The following is a 25,671-nucleotide window of genomic DNA, read 5'->3' as shown; positions in this document are numbered from 1 at the left end:
GTATTAGTCCTCTAGCAATGTCAGAGTACCTTAGTGCATGCTCCCAATTAGATAGCAATATGTAAAGAAAAAACACTCCAGCTTACAAAGAATGAAACACCTTTCATATTTAAACAGTATTATCTTACTATCTTATCTAAATTTTCATACCCTATTCTATTGGCCAGATAATTTATTTTTGTTTCGAATATTTGTGTTCATCTTCTTTTTTCAAACACCTTACACCAAAGATATGCAATAAAACAATCCAAAATATTTAAACTATTATCAGTAATATAACTATTTAAACATACACAGCCTTCTTAAAAATCCCAAGATATACTGTATCTCAATGGTAAAGTACACGCATTTCAATCAGGAGTCCCTAGCAGCTTCAGGTGGGACTGGAAAAAATCCTACTTCAAACTTGAGAGAGCCACTGCAAGTAAATGCAGAAAATACTGGACTAGATAATGATCTGATTCAGTGAAAAGAAGCTTCCTAATTACTCTGAAGAAATGATTAGTTTATAGTATGAAATTACTGTCCTCATTTGGGTCTCTCCTCCAACCCAACTATATGTGGTAATAATGTCTGCCTGCCTTCTGGCCTGATGATGCTGTTGTTGACTGCCAGGTCTCTCATCCATGACCTTATTGTGGATGAGGGTGCCGACCTGCACGTATTACTGAGACCTGGAGCGTGAGGCGTTGTCCTCACCCAGCTTTGTCCGCCCCAGGTACTCAGTCCAGCACCAACATCATCTTGATCATCACTGGCTAGGGAGAGGGAGTGGCTTTAATTCATAGGAGTTCTATCTCCTTCTCTAGGCTTCCTGTCCACTCCAGTCCAGATCTTGAGTGTTTATACCCTGCATTGGGCAATTGAGAAAGAGTTGGAATTCTGCTGATGTATCCCTCAGTAGTCTCCCTCCCTGAGCTGGCAGAGGCTCTCTCTGTCCTGATCTTGCAGACCCCCAGGATGTTGGTCCTGAGGGATCACAGCTCCATGCTGAGGCAATCCAATTTGGGGCAGCTCAGGACTTCATGGTGGCCATGACATTCATGGGGCTGTCTCAACTTGTTACTGGCCCAACACATGAAAAGGGACACACTCAGGTGGTTGAGTTGGTGGTGGCCAAACAACTCCAAGCTCTCTTGGAGGAAATGGATTCTCTTTATCCATTTCAATCACGTTCTAGGCCTGGCTTTGGAAGTGAGACTGCCTTGATCGCCCTGTGGGATAACATTTGCCAGGAGAGAGACAGGATGAGCGCAACCCTGTTGATTCTCCTGCACCTCTCAGTGGCTTTCAATACCATCGACCATAGTATTCTTCTAGAGCAGCTGGCCAGGCTGGGAGTTGTAGGCACCACATTGTGCTGGCTTCACTCCTGCCTGATGGACTGTCTCCAGATGATGGTTCTGCAGGATTATCATTCTGTGCCATGGCATTTATGTCATGGAGTATTGCAGGGTTCAGTTTTACCCACCCCCATGCTAACATCTACATGAAACCACTTGGAGAGGTCATCAGGAGGTTTGGGCTGAAATTTCATCATATGCTGATGACACTCAGCTCTACCTCTCTTTTTCATCTGACCCAGGTGTGGTGATCTCTACCCTTAACCAGTGTCTGAATTCAGTAATTAACTGGATGAAAGCCAATAAGATTAACCTCAACCCTGACAAGATGGAAGGACTGTTGTTGAGTAAGCCTCCATTTCAGCTGGGTGATTACAATGTCCTGGATGGAGTTGCACTCCCACTAAAGGACAAAATGTGTAGCTTTGGGATACTCCTGGACACTGAGCTCTCCCTGGTTACCTAGGCGGACTCAGTTGCCAGGAGAGCCTCTTTGGTTGATTTTCTCCTTCTTGGATGAGGGTAGTCTCGTCATGGTGATTCATCCCCAGATTGGACTATTGCAATGCACTATATGTGGGGCTTCCCTTGAAACAGGGCAGTGCTGTTGCTGACAAGGGCTAATTCTTATGAACATATTACATGTTGCCTATGACATATAAAGCCCTAAATGGCTTGGAACCACATTATATATTCCTGTCCGTTGTTTTAAGGTCACAAACAGAGCCCATCTTAGTTCTTCTCCCTAAGGAGGTTAGGGAGGACAGTGCAAGGGGGAGGGCTTTTCCTGTGGTGGCACCCCAAGTTACCATCAGAGTTTCGTCAGGCATCACTCTGCTGAGTTTTAGGCGCCTGACTAAAACTTTTATTTTCTGGAGCACCAAAGGTACCACTTAGATTATTTTGCATTGGTTTACACTGGTTTTAATTCTTTAAGCTTTATTTTTGTTGATTGTTTATATGTTATTTTATCATTGAATTTTAATTGTATTATTTTATATATATTACCTATTGGTGATTTTATTGTAATGGCTGCCCAAGAAGCATGATGCTAATAGGCGACCTTTAAACAAATTTAATTAATAAATAAATCCTTGGAAATCAGATGACAGACTTGTCCTTCAGAAGATGTTGGACTCCAGTTCCCATCCCACCTGACCATTGGCCATTCTGGATGGAGCTGAAGGGATTAGAGACACGAGTATTGGTTCCACATTCCTCCTACAACTACATAATGGTTACTCGCTTTATTATAAATATGGTCCATTAAATCCTTTCATTTGAAATGAATCATGCCTTTTTCTGCTCCATGCATTTTTTTGACGAACATTTGTAGGAAAAATGTCATTTGCTAATAAAAAGAAAACAAAAGTAACCATGCAAATATTATTGGAATTCTCTCCAGTTAGTAATACTCTATAAAATATGCTTGGGAAAGATAGTTCTAATAATAAGAATCTGTCCCTGGGAACATCTCTAGGTCACTGGACAGTTTGTCTGTGATGCATGGAATGCTGTATCACGAAGTCGTCCACAGTGGGCAGTCTTCATATCTGGCTAAAACAGTTTGGTACATAGACTGAAAGTCTGTCAATTCCATTCGTCCAGAAAACTTTGCAAATGAGCATGTATGCCTTTATTACATATTTAATTCCCTCCTTGTTGAGATCTATACAGTTGGCCCTTAAAGTTCATTCTGAATATGTATTCTTTTAAAGCTGCTCTTTCAGCTTCCTCTGGCCAAAATCAATTTATTTTTCCAAGCATGTTGCATTTGGCAAACATCATGCAATTTGGTTTGGTAGGTTGTCAAATACCCAACACTTTTTATTATCTTTTTTTCATCAGTCTTTCCACTTGAACTATACACATAACAAGTAATTGCTGGCAAGCAACCACAGGCATTGGCATCAGCTGTAAAAATACTGTCCATTGATTAAATATCGCCCTCTGGAGGACTGTTGAATAATCTAGATGCAGCAGTGTAGCAGCAGGCTTCATTTGGGAGCTACAGGCTGGTATTTGATAAGCAGAACATCGCTGCTTGTGTTTATCTTTATGCCTTCCGAGACAGGTTGGAATAATATGCCGAGCTAAATTCAGGTCCCCAGTCCCTGTGTTTTGCTCTGAGTCATACTTATCTGCAGTGACACAGGGCCAGAAGCCCATCACTTTGGCAGCAGGTTCATTCCTGTCAGAGTGGGTGTGGGGCACTAAGGCACTGCTGTTGCTGCAAATAAAAAATTGGCCTGAGGATTTATGCAAGAATGAAGCAGTTATCATCTGTTCTGAAGCGAAGCCTATTATTATGCACAAGACCATCTTGGTGGTATCAAGACTCCTTATATAAAAATAGAGTCAGTGGTAGTGAAGTGTTAGCCCATCGATCTTCCAAAATCCATTTAATATTTATCAGATTGGTACAAAGCTCTGAACTGATCCTGACAGATGTGGCACAAACATCATGGCATCTGATTCTAAACACGTAACACAAAGCTTATGGCCTACTAGTACAAGAATAGTACTGTAACTCAGCCAGTGTAATGTTGCAGTTAAACTGGTACTTGAGTGCTCCAGGCTCTAGTCCTCAATCAGCCATACACCTCACTGGCTGACTTCAGGCCAGTTGCTAACTCCCAGCCTAATCTACCTCATAGAGTTGTTGTGAGAAATAAAACCTTGTAAGCTGCCTGGGGTTCCTTGCAAGAGATAAAAAGATACTAACGTAACATAACGTAATCCTTTGCTAATACAGGTGCATCTTGTTTCCTGCTGAGTCAAGGAAGATCAGAGTAGTTCAATCTAGAACTATCTCATTGAAGCATTGCTTCTACAGTAATTAGTGCATAAGCCAGAGTTGTTCATTAGCTGAACTGAAGAGCACATCCAACTAATTTTAGTGCATAGTAATACTGGTAATAAGTCAGACTAAACTTGCTTTTAAGTTTTGTTTCTGAATTTTAACATAATAGTCCTTCATTGAACCAAACTTTCATTAGATTGTTGTAAGCCGCCCCGAGGCTTCAGCGAATGGGGCGGCATAAAAATGTTTTAATAAATAAATAAATAGATTTAATATATTAAATATATTATGGCTTCAAGACACGATATGCAAATGTTAATCCCTTGATTTATGCTAAGAGTCATTCTGAAAAGAAAGGGTATAGAGAGAAGTTTAAAATATTAATTTTTTTAGGGTACAATACTACATATGTTTGATCAGAAAACATGACTAGCTGGGGAATGGTGGGAAGTGCAGAATTTTTTTTATCTAAACATGCATAGGAAGAACAACACCTGCACTTAAATTAGGAGTGGTCTACCTGAGTCTCTCCAGCTGTTTTGCCTTACAACTTCTATCAACCCTAATCAGCATAGATAGATGATAGATCATGAGAATCATTCATTCATTCATTATAATTCTATCCCACCGTTTTTCCTTTTCAAGGAACTCAAGGCAACTTACATAATTTTCCTTCTCCTTTCAGTCAAATCCTCACAACAATTCTGGGAGATAAGTTAGGTTGAGAATCTGTGAGTGGCCCAAAACTGCACTGAGCTCCATGGCTGAGCGGGAACTAGAACCCAGATCTTCTGCATCCCAGGCCTGTACTCTAAACCACTACCCCACATTGGAGTTGTAGGCAAAGGCATTTTGAGGGCCATAAATGGCCTTTTCCTGACATAAAGGCACACAGGCAGATGTGGTATTTATTCATTTAAGTTGTTATATGCCATCCAATACTAGAGTCTCCTGCCACTGCCAGCCCCAAGTGCCCATATATAAGGTTTGAGCTGGTATTTGTCATGTTTGCAAACTTGTCTGCAAGCTACTGGCAACAAGACTGGACTACAAGAAACACAGACATTAGAAAAATGGAAGACACATTCTTATTAACAATTTGTGGCTTCAGTTCTCCAATTCTCTCAAGAGATTTGCATGATTTGTGGGAATATGTTTCTTGATGACTCTGCAGCATGCAAATAACAGGCTTCATTCAGATGGTTTGTGATTGCATGTCGGTGGGAATAGCCAGCAATTCTTGTATATCAGCAGGTTTCTTTTAATTTCTTGCTTCAGATAGTGTTGGATATTGTACCATGTTATTTTCTTGACTTGTCATTTATCAAACAAAATGCTTTCTTTACACCAGGCTGTGTGTGCACACATCCACACATAAATTAATGCTGTTCAGACTGCAGATAGCTCCTGGAAATAATTGTTTTAGTCCTTTTGAATCTGTCTTGTTACCTGAGTGAATGAAAAAAAATGCACTTTGCATGCAAAGGATTTTTGTTTGGTTTACAATTTTTGAAAGTGAGTTGCATCTTCAGGTTACTATATTTAGCGTTATACCTTCAAAAATAATGTGCTTAGTTATTCAGTACAAACAGTAACTTTTTGTTCATTCATCTACAATTTCATTTACAAAAAGCAGGATGACAACTCTAGACACCTAACAAAGCAACCAAACCACAGGATATAGAGTCAAAATGAGTCCCTTTTAATTGTATGCTTTCACTAAAAATATTTGTAAAGTTTTTTTCTCTCTGCCACCCTTTGTGCAGAAGCTTTTTCTCAGAAGTAAAGAACTTCTGAGAAGTAAGAAAGAGTTACCTTGTTCTGGGCTGAGTGGGTTTTTTTGACTATTTCCCTACTGATTAAATTCTTTACGCCAACGCCAGCCGCATATCTGGGAATTGGCAGTTCTAAACTCCAGGAGCAAAAAGCTGTAGAAGTTTCTGCAGATATGGAAGACAGTATCTCTCTCCTTCATCCAAGAGAGATAGGCTGTATCCTCTATTGTTCTTTGGGAATTACTCTTAAGTAAATCTTTATAGGATCATATTGCTCCTGGGATACCAACTTAAGGACAATAGGATTGCATTCCAAGGTTGCAGTCATGTGCATATTTACCTGGGACTATTGAACCCCAAGTAAAAAGAGGCAGGTTCCTTCCAGTCTTTACTTTCTGGTTCTCTGTGACTTTGGTCATGTTACTTTCTGAATTTGGGCCTGTTTTTTCATTTTTACATTTGTCTTTTTAGCTCAGTCTCCCCCACACTGGTGCCCTTCCTATGTTTTAGAACATAAGTCTATGTGCCCCCAACCAGCATAAACAGTGGTGGAGGTTGTGGTCCCATCATATCAGGAGCATACCAGCTTGGAAAGGATTATTCATAGATTCTCTTAATCTCCTTCTCTAGCTTAGTCTATTGCCTCTGTTAGGCTATTTAGGAGGTAAGTATAATCCAGATACATAGAAATGGATCTATCCTAGATGATAACATTTCTCTTACTGTAAACCAGTATTTCGAACTTGAGTATAAAGGAATCTGAACATAAATTGTGTGTAATTTTCTTTCAGGATCCTAGCCTAGGTGTGATGCCAGAATCTCCTCAGTTGGCACAGCCAGATATTGATTCTCTGGATAAACCCAAACTGAAAGCTGGTGGTTCAGTGGAAAGTTTGAGGAGCTCACTAAGTGGCCAGAGCTCAATGAGTAAGTAGTAAATACAAAGTTCAACAGGGCCTGCTTGAGGTGGGGTTCATCATTTATTCAACCAATAACTAATATTGTTTGCATATATTCCTCACTCATGCATAACGCTTCCATTGATCTGGTGCTTCCATAATGGGAAACTATCTGATTTCACACATCCCACAAATGTTCTATTATGGAGCATAAGGGGAAGGAGCATCCAGGCACAGTGGGACGGCGTGACATTCACAGCACATTTTGATTTACTTAATGCAAGGTGCAGCCACCACTTTGAATAAACCATACCCATTCGGGGGTTGTTGTAGTGTGTGAACCCAATGAGTGTGTATTTAACATCCGTTGATAATCATAAGTTATAGTTACATAGGAGGACCCTACAGTTACATAGTTAACCCTCATTTTATTCACACTTTCCAGGTTTACATAGGAGGACACACCCAAGTGAGGACTGCGTTTGCAGCCTGGCTCTTGTGGGTGCTGTGCCTCATCATGGTTTAAATAAGAATGAACTAAAGCATGTCATCCAAATCTGACCAATGTTTGCTCCTAGTCTAATAACCATAGTTTATTAGGCCATAATTATGTCTGAACTGATTTTATATCCTTTTGAATGATGTTATGATTCTTTGCTTTTACACAGAAAAAAGCAGCACAGAAAACCAAATATGAATTATAAGTGAAATTAAAAATGCTATAGCGTCAGTCAGTACTGAGCAAACAATGGAACAGTTCTTCAGATCTGATCTTTTTCAAACAAACTGCATGTAAACTATTATTGTTGTGGTATTTCCATGTACAGCCTAGTCAGAGTCAGCTTTGAGCTATCAAGGATTGAGGCTGTGAAGAGAATGAAAGTACCCAATGCTTGGTTCAAATAAATTGCCAGTTACTCTGCTGATAAGATTTGGAACCCAAGGCTTTGCTTTCTTTTTGTGTGAAATTGGACATTCTTGCTTGATGAAGTATAAAACATATAAAGTTGGTAGTCAAAGTCCAAAGTTAATGCTTGGTCAAGTCTTATATAAAGGTATTCCACAAGGGATTATAATTCCTTCATCTATTTTAAATTAATAGCTGTAATAATACTGCTGATATTTTAAACCAGTGGTGGCAAAAAAGGTTGTCAACTAGATTTGTGCGACTCTGTATACAAACACATTCAGAAGAATCAGTATTTGAATTATTATTGATAATGTACATTTTAAACATGAGAACTATATCTGAATTGGAAAGTACTTGCAAGGTAAAATTAATATGTGTGTCTCTCAGAGAAGGAAACATGTATGGATAAGCTACAGAAACTCTCTGGTGGTTCTGCTTTATCAGATGGAGTGAAAATTGCTGGAAGATATATAGAATTTAAGACATGCAGATGATACTATATTATGTTAGAAAGCAACAATGAACTGAAATGACTCCTGAGGAAAGTGAAAGAAGACATTGCAAAGGCAGGACTTTAGCTGAACATTATAGAAACAAATATCTCTACAGAAAAATTACACAACTTTAATAACAATGAAGAAGCTAAAATTGTATACTTTGGCTCCATCAAGTCATAGAGAAACTGCAGCTAAGAAATTCAAAGAGGACTGAGACTTGGAAAAGCAGCAGTGAAAGAACTTGAAAAGATCCTCAAGTATAAGCACATCTCACTGAGACCAAGGTCAAGATCACCCACACTATTGTATTCCTGATACAGGTATGGAAACAGGATAGTGAAAAACCTGACAGGAAAAAAATAGATGAATTTGAAATATGGTGCTGGAGAAGAGCGGACCAACAGACGAACAAGTATGTCATAGATCAGATCAAGACAGAACTGTCCTTGAAAGTAAAAATGACAAACCTGGAGTTGTCATAGTTTGGGCACATCATGAGAAGTCAAGACTCACTGGAGAAGATAATCATGGTTGAGGTCAAATGCAGAAGGAGAAGAGGAACACCAAATAGGAAATGAACTGATTCCATAAAGGAGGCCACTACCTTCTGGTTAGAAGAGCTGAGCAGGGCTGTCAAGGACAGGATAGTCTAGAGAGCTTTTACTCATAGGGTTGCCAACTTGACAGCATATTACAGCAACAATTATCATATATTTGCAGATCTTAAGTACAGGTATGATTCCCAAGAACCCTTTTTTATCTTCACAAGGTGAAAAAGAGATATTTTCCTCAATTGAACCTAAGCATATTACAGTGACAGTGCAAATCTTCAGTGTCACCTTCTTGCATTCTTTCATTCTCTTGTTTTTTTTCCTGTCTTGCAAGAGAGGAAGATGGAGGATTCAATTGAGAAAAATACCTGTTGAGGGCTGATGTCTACATAAAACATTTCAGTGCTAGCTGCTTCCAATGTTTTATTAGCATGTGCTGTGAAAGCTTGCGTTGAGCTACATAGAGAAAGTGCTTGACAAGCAAACAAGAGTGGATGTCTCTGAAGGAAGCTGATAAACACAGATTTTTGTTGTTGGAACTGGCCTTAAACTGAAACTGATTCTGGATACAGTTAAGGGGTGTACAGAACCTGTTGCAGCTGTTGTCTTAAGGTACCTATAATATTAAGTAGAAATAAATATCGAATTAGCGTTTCTAACATGCTTTGGGTGTTTTTGTAATTTCCTTTTGTAGGGCAAACTCTTTTCTTTTTTCTGTCCTAAACAGGTGGGCAGACAGTAAGTACAACAGACTCCTCAGCCAGTAACAGGGAAAGTGTCAAGTCTGAAGATGGTGATGATGAAGAACTTCCATACAGAGGACCGTTTTGTGGCCGGGCCAGGGTTCACACTGATTTTACTCCCAGCCCTTATGATACTGATTCCCTGAAGCTGAAGGTACTTTTTCTGAATATTTTAATTTGGGGAGATTGCTCAAGAATGTGTCCCAACAAAGCTTTCTGCACTGGAATTATTAATATTTTGATGCCCCTTGTTCCTTAATGTGTTCCATTGGGATCCTGCTTCTCAGGCTCTTCAGTAGTTATTGGGATTATTTTAATTAAAACATCAGTATCAAACATCTTCAGTGATAACTGTGATCTTTGCTATGTTGTGCAATGTAATAAACTTGGGGAAGAGTAGCTGGCAATGAAATAATAGTAGCCCAGACTTAAGAAGGCTCACCTCCTTAACTGGAACAAACAGTTTGGTCTTTAGGTAGGGACTGCTATTTACAGAGATATGCATAACATCTGATTGTTAAAGGAATACAAAATTGGCTTTTATCAAGGGCTGTTAAGAAGAAAGTAAGTGTTGAGAAGGAGGTAAAATCATGCCTCAGGCCATGCCCATCCAAGTGAGCCCAGCAGCCACATTCTTTGGTGCCTAAAATTTATTTTTACAAAAAGAGGGCCAACATGCAGAGAGGATATGCTGGGCATCCCCACAGGAATGGAAACCATAATTGCCATGGGTTCCTTATACTGAAGAAGATCTTCCACGCTTCCCTGTATGTGCATAAGCCTTCTGTTGCATTGATACCAATTATGTGACCACTCCTGGTACTTGCTTGGGTTGCTAGAAACCACCCAGAGAGCCATGGTCTGGTATAGAGATGATCGTGGTGGTGGTTTTTGACAATGACCACACACATACCAACTTCAGCAATTGTGTGATCCCTTATAGAAAGAAAAATGGTAGTATGTTTGTTAGGCATAGTGATACTCCAGAATGTCTGAACAGACTATCATCAGCCACATCTTTATTGCATAGAATTATGGTAGTGGAAGTCTTATCAGTGACAGGATATAAGTGGAAATGCAGATTGCCCCAACTGCTCACAGAGTGTCCCATCCCACTGTATCATCTGTATTTTAGTTGAGATGATTTTTGTCTTTCTGTTTTTGCTATTCTACTATTGCTTTGCAATAGCTGGTATTTCAAAATAAGAACACAGTTTTGAGAATTATTGCCGGTGACTTAAAAGGCAGCCCCAGACAGCATAATGCAAAGTTACTTCAGATCACTTCATACAGCAATTTGGTAATTTAGCGTATTAACAGTGATACTAACTGTGAAAAAACCATTTTAACTTAATTGTAATGCAGCTATGTTCTCTGCCCATTTTGGCTTATATGCTGAGAAGAAAGTAGCCTATAGTTTGATTTTGCACTATGTGATATCCTGTGGTCTGGTTGATTACAGGATGCCCTATATATGGAGAATTTTCCAAAAATACAGCTCTGCTGGGTTACTGTCACCAGCTGGAGAGTACGTTCAGACATTATTCTCAAATAACTGCATAGCTACCAGTGAGTTTCTGAGCACTGGCCAAAATCTCCTCCTGTATTGTTAAAGAAAGGTTTTCTTATGTAGAATGCACAATCCAATAACTCAAGTCTCTTGGAGATGTCTTTCTGCAGTACCACCACAGATGGATGGTTAACTTTTCCATGATAGCAGTATTTCACTTGGAATTCCACCTCCATTGCCACTTAGGGATAATTGGCTGGCCAGTTCCTTATATTTAGGGGGATTTTTAATCATCTGCCTTTGAATACAGATTTTTATCCTGTGTGTGTGTTTATGAACATATACAAACATATATACTTTGTGGATAATTAACTGTATGCTCCTTTGTTCAGATACCATTTTATGCTTAGGAAACAGGATATAAATACAACAAACTAACAAAATATGTTCAGTAAACCCAGAATATTTATTAGAAAAACTCTCTGGAAAGGCTGAGAGATCAGTGGTGAGGTGAAAATAATTGAATTCTCACAAAACTGGAAATTCATGTTGCAAATTCATTTCTGCTATACTTATGGATTTGACAAATCAACAAACATTTTTCAGAGTTTCATTTCTAGAATCAGGCAATTAAAAGAAATTCTTCATCAACATTCATATAATACCAAAAACCTTATGTAGAGGTATCCCTGTTTAAAAACCTGGGAGAGATGTTCTATCTGTTCTATGCACACTTAGTTTAAAAGATTACTGGATTGTCTCACATTGAAGAAAATAACTTTGTGATATAAAACTTGTGACTGAAAAAGAGTTCATGCTCTCTTCTATATAAGGTTTCCATCACAAAGTCTGTATACACTAAGATTTGTATTTATATTGGTAAGAGTAATTTGCAAATACCTCTGGGGTTTACAGGTAAATATAATCTTGCTTGTTCATCAACAGAAAGGTGATATCATTGATATAATTAGCAAGCCTCCCATGGGTACCTGGATGGGTCTCTTAAACAACAAAGTGGGTACTTTCAAGTTCATCTATGTCGATGTTTTAAACGAAGAGGAAGAAAAGCCAAAAAGGCCCACAAGGAGGCGACGGAAAGGGAGACCACCTCAACCTAAATCTGTTGAAGAACTTCTTGATCGCATCAACTTAAAGGTTGGCTTCCATTTTCTTCTAATTGTTTTACTCTTCTGCTACAAATAGCATCATGCTATATACAGTGGTACCTTGGCTCACGAACTTAATCCGTTCCACAACTCTGGTTGTGACCCAAATTGGTTGTGCCCCAAGTCAAATTTCCCCATAAGGTTCAATGTAAATAGAGTTAATTCGTTCTGGCCCCTCCGAATGTGGTTGTGAGCCAATTTTTGGTCATGAGCCAAGTCAAATTTCCCCGTAAGGTTCAACGGAAATAAGGTTAATCCATTCTGTAACTATTTTTTTTAATTCAGAAAAATTTGAAACAAAGTGACAAAGAACAACAAAGTAACAAAGTACTGTACAGTACAGTGGAAAACACTAATCTAGGTGGGAGCGAGGTTATTGTTTTGAGGGAGAGTCCCCCTCCATAAGGACATTGGGGAGATCTCTTTCAGGGGTTTCTTCTCTTCTTTGTCTCTTAGCTGCAGGGTCAGTTTTGGTGAAAAATCTGTCTATAATCACTTGTTTTATCATAGTGGTATCATAGAGCTTATTAAGTCTGGACATTTGCCAAAATCTGGAACTCAGGTTTTCATGAAAATATTGTAAGACATTATTGTTTAAATATCTTTTTATTAGAGTTAGTCTGGCAGAAAGATTGACTTGAATTTACAGAGATTTGTTCCATTAATGACTCCATGTATATGTATGATGGTTCTTAGTCCATGTGCATTAACAATAAACACCGTTTGAACTAGCATCTGATAACCCATTTATGGTTACTAGTTCATGTATTCTACTTTTCCTGTGTTTGTTTCAAGTCAATTGCAATTAGTCATTGGTTTTGGGAGTGGAAACTAATGACTAATTATTTTTCTCATCAGTTATTCATTTTATACCACTTAATTTGTTTGACAGTTGCACAAAGTGATGTTTGCTAATAGCAGCATATATTATAATCCAGACAGAATCCAGACTAAATTAACTGAACCTTGGTTCATGAATAACGTAATTAAGTCATGACAAACTTGTACTATTGATTTTCTTGGGCCCTAATTTCAACTAACTTAGTCTGCACCCTGCAACATGTGCCGCTTGATGTTCAAGATCACATGCATGCTGTTTATCCTTCCTCCTACTCGAGTGGTTAAACAGAAGTGACCTTTTTTTAGCAAGTTGCTTCATTATTTGATTCTAAATTCAGCAGCAGAAAAGTTATTCAAGGTTAAAGTGGAGAGCAGTGCTAACAGCTAAGTCTCTGTGGATGTTCCCTGAACCCATAATTTTGTAAACATTTACTAAATTGCTGATTTATGAATAAAAATAATTCCTTTTGTTCCATCCCTCCCTACCACTTCCAGTTTGTGAGACCAATTAGCTTTAATTGTTCTATACAGGAAAAGATATTCATATGTCTTTATATATTATATATTTATCCTTTCATGGGATGCACACTGTACCTGTTTTGCATTTATATTAAAAACACTCATCTTCAATCTTTAAAAAACAGCAGATTAAAATTTAGCCTATCTTAAAAACAACAACAACAGCAACAACTGAAAAGTATTTCCATTCAGGACTCGTTCTCAAGACAGGTTGGCTTGACCAGAAATCTGACTTTTGTCATGATTGAGTGGCTCTCAGGAAAGTCAAGTTTTGATCCGAACTAAATTCCAGAGCTCTACAGAAGAGTCACAGTTGGAAAGTCCAGAGGGTCTTGAAATCTTACTGCTACTATTACTCTAAAGGGGAAGCATCCATTGAGAACATAGATGCTCCTCAAAAGAGCATTCCGGGGTCTGCTGATAAAGAGACCCACCCAACCTCATGAAACAGTCTTTGGATTCCAGAGTGCTTCTTCTAAGGACAGCACCCCAGAAGGAAAGTGCTGCTCTTTATTTGCCATGGTCTCTACCCAAGTTTCCCATACAAGTCCAGCTGCACACATGCAGTTAACCATACACCAACTGCTTAATATTCAGACCCCGTTAGTCCTCTGACACCCTTCTGTTTTAAGATAGTTCCTGATTAAGAAGGGTCTTAGAAACACATTACATTGGTGCTGATGCCTTGATTTGAGTTGTTCTGCACTGCTCCCTTGTTTTCATAAATTGCTTGTTTTTATTGCTACAGGAGCATATGCCCACGTTTCTGTTCAATGGCTACGAAGACTTAGATACCTTCAAGCTCTTAGAGGAAGAAGACTTAGATGAACTCAACATTCGGGATCCAGAACATAGAGCTGTTCTCTTGACAGCAGTGGAACTGCTTCAGGAATACGACAGTGAGGCCTTGAATTTCTTTTCCAGTACACAGCTAAAGATCTGTCAATTCTAGAACTGTCATAGTTCTGCTTTCTTCAAATCCTAATTAGATCAGTAATGGCAACATTAGATAGTAATTGCAACATTTGTCAGAAAAAACTGGTGGTGTTTCCACTAGACAAGTTAATTTCTTATTAGTAATTTCTTTTTTAACATTTGCTATCTGTATCTTATATAGCTTATGTTCAAAATATGACTCACATTCCATGTGAAATCTGGATGTTAATTCCACAGTCTGAGGAATTGCTTAGACATATTTTGTATTTCTGCTACGCTTCGAGCAGCTGGTAACACACTGAGCAGGGGTGGGCAACTTGTGGTCCTCCACATGGTTTGGTCTACATCAGCCCTAGGCAGCATATTTAGTAGTGAGGAATCATGTGAATTGTAAGCCCAAACAGCTGGAGAGCACAAGTTATCTACCACCATACCAGGTGAGGGGCTGACAGCACTGCAGGACATCAGAAAAGGAGAACCTAAATAAAATAAAATAATTAGGGTCTGGGGAAATATTTGACAATGCACAATGACTGTCTACAGATGGTTTACTAGGAAATACATGCCTTTTGTATAGACGTATTCTATGTAAATATACACAGGGTCAGGGTACTTGTAAGAGTTGCCACTGAAGTTTTTCAAGCTTGGCTTCCAGTACCGCTGCCTGCCTGGAAGTAAGCAGGGGAAAGGGGAGATTGGGAATTTTGCTACATTTCAGAATTGTACTTGTAAAGATCAGGCAAAAAGAAGCCCTACAATTTTTTTACCTTCTTTCTGGAAGGCAGCAATGTATGGAGATAAAAGAGGAAGGTGTTCCTTCTTCTGTTTTCTAGATGTTCTGTGTCAGGGTACAAAGTCCAGGGAATGATGTGAGCCTTGGATTATAATTTTTCAAGAATTCTGAAGGTATGTGATGCACATGCTGACAGCAATTCTGTGAAACTTATTAAACAATAAATCTTTTAGCTTGTTTCTTAGTATTCTGTTAAGAAAAGATTGTTAGCTCTGCTGTTTATATAAATGCTGCCTTCTCACTTTTGCACTTTCTCTCCCCTCTCCAGGTAACAGTGACCAGTCAGGCTCTCAGGAGAAACTCCTTGAAGATGGCCAGGGCTTAGGTGGGTGCTCTCCCCGAGATTCAGGCTGCTATGAAAGCAGTGAAAACCTAGAGAATGGTAATGCTTGATCTATATTCATATCCAAAATTGTGCCAGATTTATTAGACCGTGGATACAAAGGACATTCTGATGCTAAAAGAAGCAATCTTACAAATTCTCCTTATAGTGATTTTGGCAATATTTTCACTATTATAATTTAACAAAGCTGTTGTTCCAGACCTAGTTTTCTTGATCTTATGGATCCCTTGCTTAGTTCAGCATTTCAAGGTGAAGTGTATACATTATTTACTTCCTTCTCTTTCCACTGAGCTAGTTCACTTAACATGGCTTGCTTACTGTGGGTTATTTAAATCATAATGAGCAATATTTTGAATATGCAATCCCAAGCAGAGAACTCTTTCACTGAGGGTTATTTGAGAATCAGGCAGACCTTGTATAACTCCAGAACAAACAAAGGGTTATTGGAGGATTGTTTAACTCTCAAATAACTGCCAGTGGATGGGTTTACATGACACAGCAACCCCTGAGAAGGGATTACTTACTCAGTGTATGTGCCATGCTGGAGCATGGATTAAACAAAGGAGCCCGCTATGTCATGTAAATCAGTTGATTGGGAAGGGCTCCACCTCAAGGGCACATGCTTTCTTTAGGTACAACAGTATTTTCCATCATGCAAATGATTCTCGAGAGCATTTGCTGTCCAGGACCAATAGAGTTGATCCAATACTGCTGCCTGCCTGAGTACTGAGAGTGGAGATCTAATGTGGTTGCTTATATGGATCTAAGAGTAGTTATTCTGAGCCATAAAAAGACTGTTCTTTGGGAAGTTGTTTTTACTTGAGATGCACGTAGCATGCCCTTTTGCTCAAAGGGCTGCGTTGTTGAGCTGTTCCCAGAGTCTTTTGCATGAGCTGCAGCACGTCAACTTGATTCAGGCACTGGCAACTAGGAGAGTAAGAACCACCTGCTGCATTGTGTCCACTCATCAGTTTGTTTTAGAACCAGAATGAGTGAATTAAATACTCCTGTCTTCACACAGCCTTCAACACATAAAGTAGTTGGTTCCCTAAAATAAATGGATATTATCTGAGAGCTTCTCAAACCAGTAGTATACTGAACAGTTTCCCACTTAAACTTTAAAATGATTGTAGCCTTTCAGTAATTTTTATTTTGGTGAAACCATGCAGGTTTTTCCTCCCACCTTCTTCTCTTTCAGTCAAATTAGACATCATGTTGATTGTAAGATGACAATATATCTAGCTTTTCAACTTTTAAATAACAGCTGCAGGACTCCATGCAGTATAGAGAAGTGGGTTTACCTGTTTTTAATTTCCCCATCCAATCTGCCATTTGTCCCAAGAAGGTTCCATTGGGCCCAATAGGTTCTCCTGGGGCAAACAGCAACTGTGAGTGGGATGGGGCAATGGTTTTCAGCAGGACCATGGTATGGGAGAGATGACTAAAGTTCCCCCTTTCTGTGTCCCATGGTCCGCAGCAGCAGCAGCTGTTTCATGTTTCAAGGGGAATTTCCTCCTAACTATGACGTGTCCTATGCCATAACCTCATTGCCAATCTCAACATGAGGATTTCCTCATGACACAGTTTGTTCACACTAGAATCTTGTGTGACCACAGAGCTGGTGAGCCCAGTTCTGGATGGGTACCAGTGGTATGCTGGCTTCTGTGTGGCTCTTGGGCTTGCAAACATTTTCATCTCACAATGAGTTCTGTGGATTTCCTCTCATGAAAGTGTCAAAATCTCTTTCGTTTGCTTCTTAACAAATGTTAGCATCAAAATGTGTATGGCCTTTTCCAGTGAGCAAGACATTTGATGCCTAAGTAGAAAACAATTTTGGACTTCAGCATCATCCAGGGAGAAAAATTATGAATAATTACATGCTTGCTTGACTATTTCAATTTCAGATTAAAGTCTCTGGAATGCTGCTTCTATTCCTGTTTATATATTAATCCTGCTTCTTACAAGCCAGGCTACATAAGCTCAAGAACCTGTCAGTGTGTACAATCAGAGAAAACATTCATGCACTTCCCTATTTCCTCATTTGCAATTCTAAAGTTTTCTGATGATTCTATACATGAGGAAAAGTAATGAAGTTAGTTTTCCATTTTAGAGTGAAAAAGTCTGTCTGTCTGTCTATGCGCCTGTGTTTTGGAACGTCTGAAAATGGATTTAGATAGAAAGCAACCAACTGTTCCTTGTTCAATACCAAAGTTTAGCACCTTGAAGATAAAGCTCTAAATTGTAGATCTGCTGAAAGGAACAGATATTGCTTGTTTTAAAAGTCTCACACTTGGTTGCCTGACTTACCACCAGGAGCTTTCCTCCCTATGAAAATGGACACTCCAATTGCACAGACCATACTTCAAAAAATATAGACAATTTTATTTAATTCAACTGACTACACCCACTGAATGGGATAATATATATATTAGCCAGTTCATATTTTGCATATCTCACAAGTCAGCTTTCCACATTTACATATTTAAATTACTTGTGTGAGCTTGTGGGACACAAGCTAAACTCCAAAACAATAGCCAGTAATAACAAGAAAGGCCTCATCATGCATCTCAATAGAACTTCTTCCCACATGCTCACATTCTGTTGTATGATTTATATGTAATTAAGCCCACAGTCCAGTACTTTTATTGTCACCTGCATGGTAGTAAACAGTGTCCCTTTCACCCAAATGACTTTTTACACTATTCTTTTCATTAACCAAACATGCGTGGGACATAAAATGTTGCAGGAGTCTACTGATGTTTGTCACTGGGGTGCTTCTGTTAGCCCAGAAATGAGTAACATATCAGGGCACAAAATGCCCAATGCCCTTTTGAGGTTAATACAGGCCATTTCAGTTTTGAATGTCATGAAGAAGAGCAGACCTTGCCCAAAAATTGAGGATGTGAAATCTTTTCAAATCTGAAATTCATTGTTATAGAAGGATAGAAAAATGGATGATTGAAAAATGAACACAAATTTCAATATTCAAATAATATGTTCTCATTCCCAGTGTATACCAATTTGTGTTGGTGTTCTGTCTCTTTGGTTCAAAAACTTTGCTTGGATTGTTTCTGAAAATAATATGTGATGTTTGAAGATTTTAAAATACTGTTGGTTACTGTATAGGCAAAAAATGAAATCTGTCTTCAAAACATACTGCCTTGCATCTTCTGGATCTCGATGTTTTAAAAACGCTTTATCATGATAAAAAAGACAAATGCAGAAGTGGCATTATGTGACATTTTATACCTCTAAATTGGAATGTATGCTGGGGTCGAGAAAATACCCTACCATGTTAAGTTAACTTAAGTACGTTGCATTTTTTCTGGATGTAGGGTAAAGGATAAATATATTTGAACTGTAGTCTCCTCCAAACAAAGCAGAAGGTAGAATGGGAAATTCAACACTTTAACTAACTGAAAAAAATTGAGGATTTGAGGGTCCAGCTGCTCTTTAGTTATTGCATGGACTTATAACATGACAACCAGCCCTGCAAATAAGCTATACAGGGTGGCTCAGTGAAACAACCCACAGTGTAACTAAAGATTATTTGTTCCTCCCACTCCCCCTCACTCTTCCTACAAGTATTCCATACATCTTTGCAGCACATCCAATCTGCCTGTCCTCCTACCACCATATGACTCAAACGCTTTGCAGTCCGCGCTCTCTCTCTCTCTCTCTCATTCAGAGATTCATTTTTTCTAATCTCCAGATTGACAACTAGTGGCAGCTCCATTAAAATGCCTTTTGAACGAGCTATCACTGGTTTATCACTCTTTAAGAAAGCACAGGGGTTGTCCACTGTCGAAGTGGCATTCATGCAAGCATATAGCTTTGAAAACCACCACCACCACCCTTAAGAGTGCTGTCAAGAAACTCTTTTTAAAAGAAACCAGATTTTTGACAGCTACCTGTCACAGGTATGAGTTCCCATCACAGGGTAGCTAATATTTCCCACATTAGAATCTTGAGGAAGGGTGAAAAAGCATAAGGAACCTGTCAGCTCAACAGCAACAAGAACAACACCCCTTAGAGGATCTCATCATGAAGGAGGTGATTTACTGCTTAGCCCCTTTTGCAAGCAAGGATCATTCATGGCTTTGGTTTCTTTTGATAGTTTAATTTGACAGCTATCAAGAAAGCAAACTGAAAAATAAAGCACTTTGCAGTCTCTCTGAGTCAGTGACCATAGTTACTCTGACAGCAAACACCTGCAGGATATTGAGCAAGCAAGGTTTGCCATTCCTCAAAAACCCATTTATGGCTGGAAATAAAAAGGCAGTTTTAAGATTTTATTTTAACACATGAGAATATTAAACCTATTTACACTGAAATCCTACACGTGCTTGTATTCAATATAATATACTGCACTGAAATACCACAGAAAATTGTGTGTGTGGGTGCATGTAAGAGAAATAGTATTACATTTACAGACATTTAAATATATTTCATTTGTTCCTTGCAGAAAAACTAATATTTATTTTCTTTTGTTTCAGCTAAGACTCGAAAGCATTGTCTCCTGACCTCAAAATTAGCCGGTGAATACAGTTTTAAGGATTTGCACAGAAATCCATTGGCAGATTATCCCAGTTTGTCCTTCACTAAATCAATAAATGCCTCACAGCAAGGAGAGAAGGTAGCTTTCAGTTGCCTGCATCAAGTTCCAAAAAGCTGCATCAAGTCCCCAGCAGTTGTAGGCTTGAAGAAGAACCGAAGAAGTTTACCAGTTGGTATCTGTCGGAGCTGTGAGCTTCTTGAAGGCACACAACATGTACATATGTGGCCAAGATCTCATTCTCTTGGAGATCTTCATGGAGAATCTAGCATGGATTGTGTAAAGTTGGTGGATGCTTTACCTCAGGGTACACTGGATTTAACAAAAAAGCTAACAGGATCTGGAGGTGGCATGACAGAACTGCTGATGGCTAAGCAAAGCAAAGATGGTGTTGATTCTCTTAAAGGAAAAGCAAAAGAATTGCAATTCTCTGTAACTGTCCCTTCCAGTAGAACACTTCCTGTGTTTCAAAACTCTGACATTCAGTCATCCTCACTTGCGCATGGTGTAATCTGGACACCTTTTGAAGGCTATAAAAAACCTAGTCAGGATCTTGGAAGGGCTGATCATTGTCCAGATGCCAAGGGTGGCATGGATTCTGATCAGAAGCATATAACTGAGGCAAAAATACAGCCAAAAACCTCTTCACAGCCACCTCCAGTCCCTGCCAAAAAAAGCAGGGAACGCCTATCCAATGGACACTGCCACCTGCCCTCATGTCCAGATGTGCCATCTTTGCCACCAAAAAAGGCCATCCAGTCTGGATGCTCTGATTCCAGTGGAATAACTGTGTGTAGATCATCTCCTGAACAGGAACCCAGGAGCCCTTCCAGCATAAGGCCTCCTTGGTTGTCAGACCTTCCAGAGACTGCTAGTGTTCAGCAACATGTGTTAAAACTAGATCCTTCATCTGTGAGAAAGATCTCCAGTGTAAGAGGGCTGGATTTGGAGACATTGATAGAAAACAAGCTGCAATCTGAAGATATCGATCTCACAGAAGACCCATATTCTGACAAGGTATGGTGCAGGAAGGCTGAACATTTTCTATTGTTAACGGAATTAATATTTCCAGTTCCCCCCTTCCCCTTTTGCATGTTCTGTGGAGCTGTTCCTAAAAGGTATGATACACTCACAGAAAAAGGAGATAATACTGACATGTTCATGATTTTCAGTCACCACTGCTGAGTCGACTGCCATAAATTGTTCAATGTATTTGCCAGATCTGTGTGGCAAGCTGTTTTATGCCATTTTTCATTATTCTGTTCCAACCCTTTCCTTTCCAAAGTCTGCAGTGGTGGGGCCACTTGCTGAATTCACATGGTGAAGAACTTTACACAAACCATTCACTTCATGATAAACACTGACACATGAAACTTATTTGAAATAGTTGCACATGGTGGTTGCTGTCAGCTCCAGAACCTAATGGGTTACTAAATAATACACTGGTTAAATTAATGCTGCATGTAAACATGTAAAAATTGGCCTTTGTTCAGAGGCAACAAGACATGAGATGCCTATCTGCCCATTAGTTGGAATGGGCACAATCAAGCAAACTTTGCTTCTCACTTTCACTGGGTGAGTTAAATGCATGTTTAATTCCGCCTTGTTAAAATCAGCAGGTCTTTAAAGCACAAGATGGATGGATAGCACCTCTTCTTTCAAGAGAAACCCCAGACACGGTCCTCTAAAATTTCATTTCAAAAGCTTCCATGTGTGTCACAACAGCACACAAATTACAGTATGAAGTAATACCTTTGCAATAATGTTCTGTAAGCTTTCCATGAAATAGGTTTAGAATCCAAAATTTATCTTAGTACAAATTATTGAAAAAAGAAGCAGATGAAAAATGTATATTTCTGTGGAACTGGAAATGATAATGTTTCCTTAAAGCACAGCAACCAGCCATCTGTCCTTAGTACTTGAAGAGACACTATGGTTAACTAGATTTTGTTTATTTTTTTAAATTCTATTCTCATCTTTGGATGACTGGAATCTGCAGCATGGCCGCTGTGGGATTCCTGAACCTTTGGTACAAAGATACTCTGAAGACCTAGAGCAACCGGAAAAGGATGTTGCTACAAACCTGGACCAAATCCGGGTGAAACTGCTAAGGAAGCAGCACCGTATGGCAGTAAGTCTGGATTATATGCTCTATTTTAAGGTCAAGGGACTAATTTCTCAAGTAAAATTAACAATAATTCTCTGCATATAAAAAGCTAGTGAAGCAAAGTTTCATCTCATTACTATGTTAGTTTTTCATATGAGCAGAGCCTTTCTGCTGTTTTTACTGTTGCTGAGATACTGTGGTTGATGCCACTTTTCTGTTTAAACTGATGACATCAGTAGCAGCAGCAAGGATGCCCACAGAATGTAAAAAGCCAAGGAAGCATTCCGGTTACTCATTGAACAGTGTGCATGACAGAAACCACTACTGTAAGTGCTTCAGAAGTGGCCTTGCGTAGATTTGCAAGATTTTGTTTGCGCAGAAGGCATTAGGGGAAGATAGTATAAGGCTGAATGATTTCACGTTGTTCACCTAGGCAGTGCTGCAACTGAAGACCTTTATTTTGAGATGCAAAACGAAAATTGAAAATATTTGATTCGGACCTACTTTTAATGTAGCACCATTTATATGCAACCAACAAGACTTGGAATAAAAAGAGTGTTTGAAAACTGTCTTTATATCTACTTCAAAATATCTTATAGACAGCACAATTAAATTTAAGGGGTCTTACTTCCAGGTAAGTATGTATAGCACTGCTGCCTTAAGCTAATATGGTTTGGAATGTTTGTTTTAAACACTCAAGTTGTAGCACATTAGTACAACAGAGAGGACACCACCCATTAGAACAAATGGGGCAGTGTTCCATCCATTAGATCTGGATTAGCATGTACCCATTCTGCCAACATATTTGTGGACGACAGTATTTTCTCAAGAGAGCCAAATGCTTGTATCTTGTTTTCTCTTGCTCCAGATTCCAAGTGGAGGTCTTACTGAAATCTGCCGCAAACCTGTGTCCCCTGGACACATTGCTTCCATTACTGACTGGCTGGTTTCTATTGGCCTTCCTATGTACTCAAGCTTACTCATGGCTGCAGGAGTCAATGATCTAAGCAAAGTGCCTTCTCTATCACAGACTTCACTTCAAGAGGCTGGTATCACAGAGGAGAGGCACATAAGCAAGCTTTTGGCAGCAGCAAGAATTCTCAAAATCCTTGACCCAGAGACAGTTTAGCATGCTCTGGAATGTAACAGTGGCCTGTTGGAGAACCTTCTGTTTCCTTTGGTGTCCATTTCATCTTTAATTTCTGCAGAACAAAAATTGGATCAAATAAAGCAGGTTGTTGGGAAGGATAAGAGATATGTGGGTTTTGTCCATGATTCATACAGTAGAATAGACACAACTGTCATGAGGGGAGAAATGGTGCTCACAGATACCTTCTCCAAGAAAGGACACAAGGAATGGTTCCTTAAAATTTTTAAAATAGGCTAGATTGAGGCCCAGTGGTATTGCCTGTATCTAAGACAAAAAGGGATCTTTCTACTTGCTAGAAGGCAGCCTTTAAAAAATACATCCACTCCAAGCCCAGGAGCTGGGAGGAAGTAGAAGATCGCAAAGTTAGATCATCAGGTGCTTTGGGTCCATTTGCTGGTTAAAGTAGAGCCCATTGGACCATCAAGAACATACTATTCTGACCATACATTTAGTTGTGCACATCCCATGAAGAAAAAAGATCTTAGCAGAAATAATTGCATTATGGATTGGGTCTCCTATTGGGTATTATATGCTCATCCTTTTCAGTCTAGCAACTTTATGTATTAATAATGACAACTCCTCCATCTTCCTATTAGTAGCTTTTGGTGTATTTTTTCTGGCTGCAATACCCCTAGCTCAGGGAACCTGTGTCTCTCTGGATGTTGTGAGATTCCCAACTCTAATCAGCCCCAGACAGCATGGCCAATGGCTGAAGAAGGTGGAAGCTGAAATCCAAGAACAGCTGTAAGGCCACAGGTTCCCCTCAGTGTATAGCTGATCCTCCTTGCAATTTATCAGATTCAGAAAATTCCTTCTTTGTATAGAATTAAATTGTATAACTGCTTATCTAGCAATCAGCTTTTGTTAATTCTTTTTTTTCTTAAAATGCTTTGGGCAGTTCACTTAGTCATGTCCAAGTTTCCCAGACCTTTTAGAAAGCAGTTTCGATATATTATCTCATTGTAATGTCTGTTTTGTAAAGTTTCTTTTTTCTTTTTTAAATCATATTTCAGTTCTCAGGCTATAACTTGTTTGTGGCAATTCGTACTTGCTGGTATTACTAAAAGGCTAAAAAAATAGCTTGCCTTGTGTATGTGTGTATGTCTATATATATTATAAGCACGCACACATATACTTCCCATGTTAATCTGTAATTTGGTATACGGTTATATTGTCAATTGCTTTGCTGCAGCTTTGACTTGGTATCCTGACCATATCAATGGGAAATGTTTTCTTTAGTTTTAAAGGTAAAGTTACCCAGTGGAAGTACATGAACTGATTGAACTAACTGTGTTTCATACACAGTATCAGAACAAGAATTGTATTTCCACATTAATGGGAAAAATATCAAGCTATCATTCTTACAAAAATCAATATAACACCTCTGTTATTGGGTGATGAAATGACTTAAACTACAGGTCACCTGGGTTAATGGAACAGTTTGTTACTCCTGTTATTACTGCATAGTAACATTGTTTTCCGAAACTATTAAAATATACAATGTAAAATCTCTTCCTTGCTTCTGTGATACAAAGGTTATTTTTGTACATGACCAGACATTTTCTATACCAAATAAGCTCAGCTGGAATCCTAATATCTAGATTATTCAGTAGCAGCCATTAACATGCTAGTAGAGGGAAGTAAAGATGTAATGAGCTCAGTATGAGACTCCAAGACCTGGCACAACCCAGGTATATAATTTTAAGCCAGTCTTGTCACCTCTCTGTGCCTCCCTAGCCCTGCCTCTGAAATCATTTATACAACCTCTGAAAGTACATTCAGCTTAAAAGAACATTTTGCTGCAAAGGCCTAAAGAAATGATACTGCCCTCCCCAACACTGCTTTCAATTTGATCTCTCTAAGTTTCATACTTTTTTGTCACCTTTCCAAAATTAAAAACAAAAGTCTAAACTGTATTCAGAGCTGCTCTGGATTTTCTTTCCTTTGGAGGGACATAGAGAGGTATTAAGCTCTTAAGATGGCTGTGGAGAATGTGAGAAAATGGTATTTTGGGGGGTAGCTCATTTTTAAGGCAAGTAAACTCTGGAAAACCAACAAACATTCCTTCAAAAGCAGCTAAGTCTTTGATCATAAATACATTTTCAAATTGGAAGTGCATTCCATTAAAATAAACCAAGTAAGCTTCCAAGATAAACGGCAATAATTAAGCACCAGTGTTTTATTTTCTGAGTAATTTTTTTCATTTGGTCTTAATGACAAAAGAACTGGAT

General features: G+C 38.9%; 1 protein-coding gene across 3 annotated transcripts in view; it reads left to right on the top strand.

The window, feature by feature from the left end:
* Positions 1-24,950, top strand: part of SASH1 (SAM and SH3 domain containing 1) — a 160,595-nt gene extending 135,645 nt beyond the window's left edge. For 2 of the 3 annotated variants that reach the window (XM_044423033.1, XM_044423051.1), the window contains exons 13-20: positions 6,713-6,848; positions 9,506-9,675; positions 11,977-12,186; positions 14,305-14,455; positions 15,554-15,667; positions 20,125-21,200; positions 22,183-22,314; positions 23,159-24,950. In XM_044423033.1, the coding sequence (XP_044278968.1) occupies positions 6,713-6,848; positions 9,506-9,675; positions 11,977-12,186; positions 14,305-14,455; positions 15,554-15,667; positions 20,125-21,200; positions 22,183-22,314; positions 23,159-23,419 (2,250 nt within the window). In that variant the 3' untranslated portion in view covers positions 23,420-24,950. The remainder of the gene's footprint in view (positions 1-6,712; positions 6,849-9,505; positions 9,676-11,976; positions 12,187-14,304; positions 14,456-15,553; positions 15,668-20,124; positions 21,201-22,182; positions 22,315-23,158) is intronic. The other variant, XM_044423043.1, reaches the window with a different exon arrangement.
* Positions 24,951-25,671: the final 721 nt, after the last annotated feature.

Source organism: Varanus komodoensis, unplaced genomic scaffold, assembly GCF_004798865.1.
Source record: "Varanus komodoensis strain SLA01 unplaced genomic scaffold, ASM479886v1 scaffold1, whole genome shotgun sequence".
Taxonomy (NCBI): domain Eukaryota; kingdom Metazoa; phylum Chordata; class Lepidosauria; order Squamata; family Varanidae; genus Varanus; species Varanus komodoensis.
The sequence above is the reverse complement of the archived record's forward strand: the minus strand, read 5'-3'. Positions and strand labels throughout refer to the sequence as shown.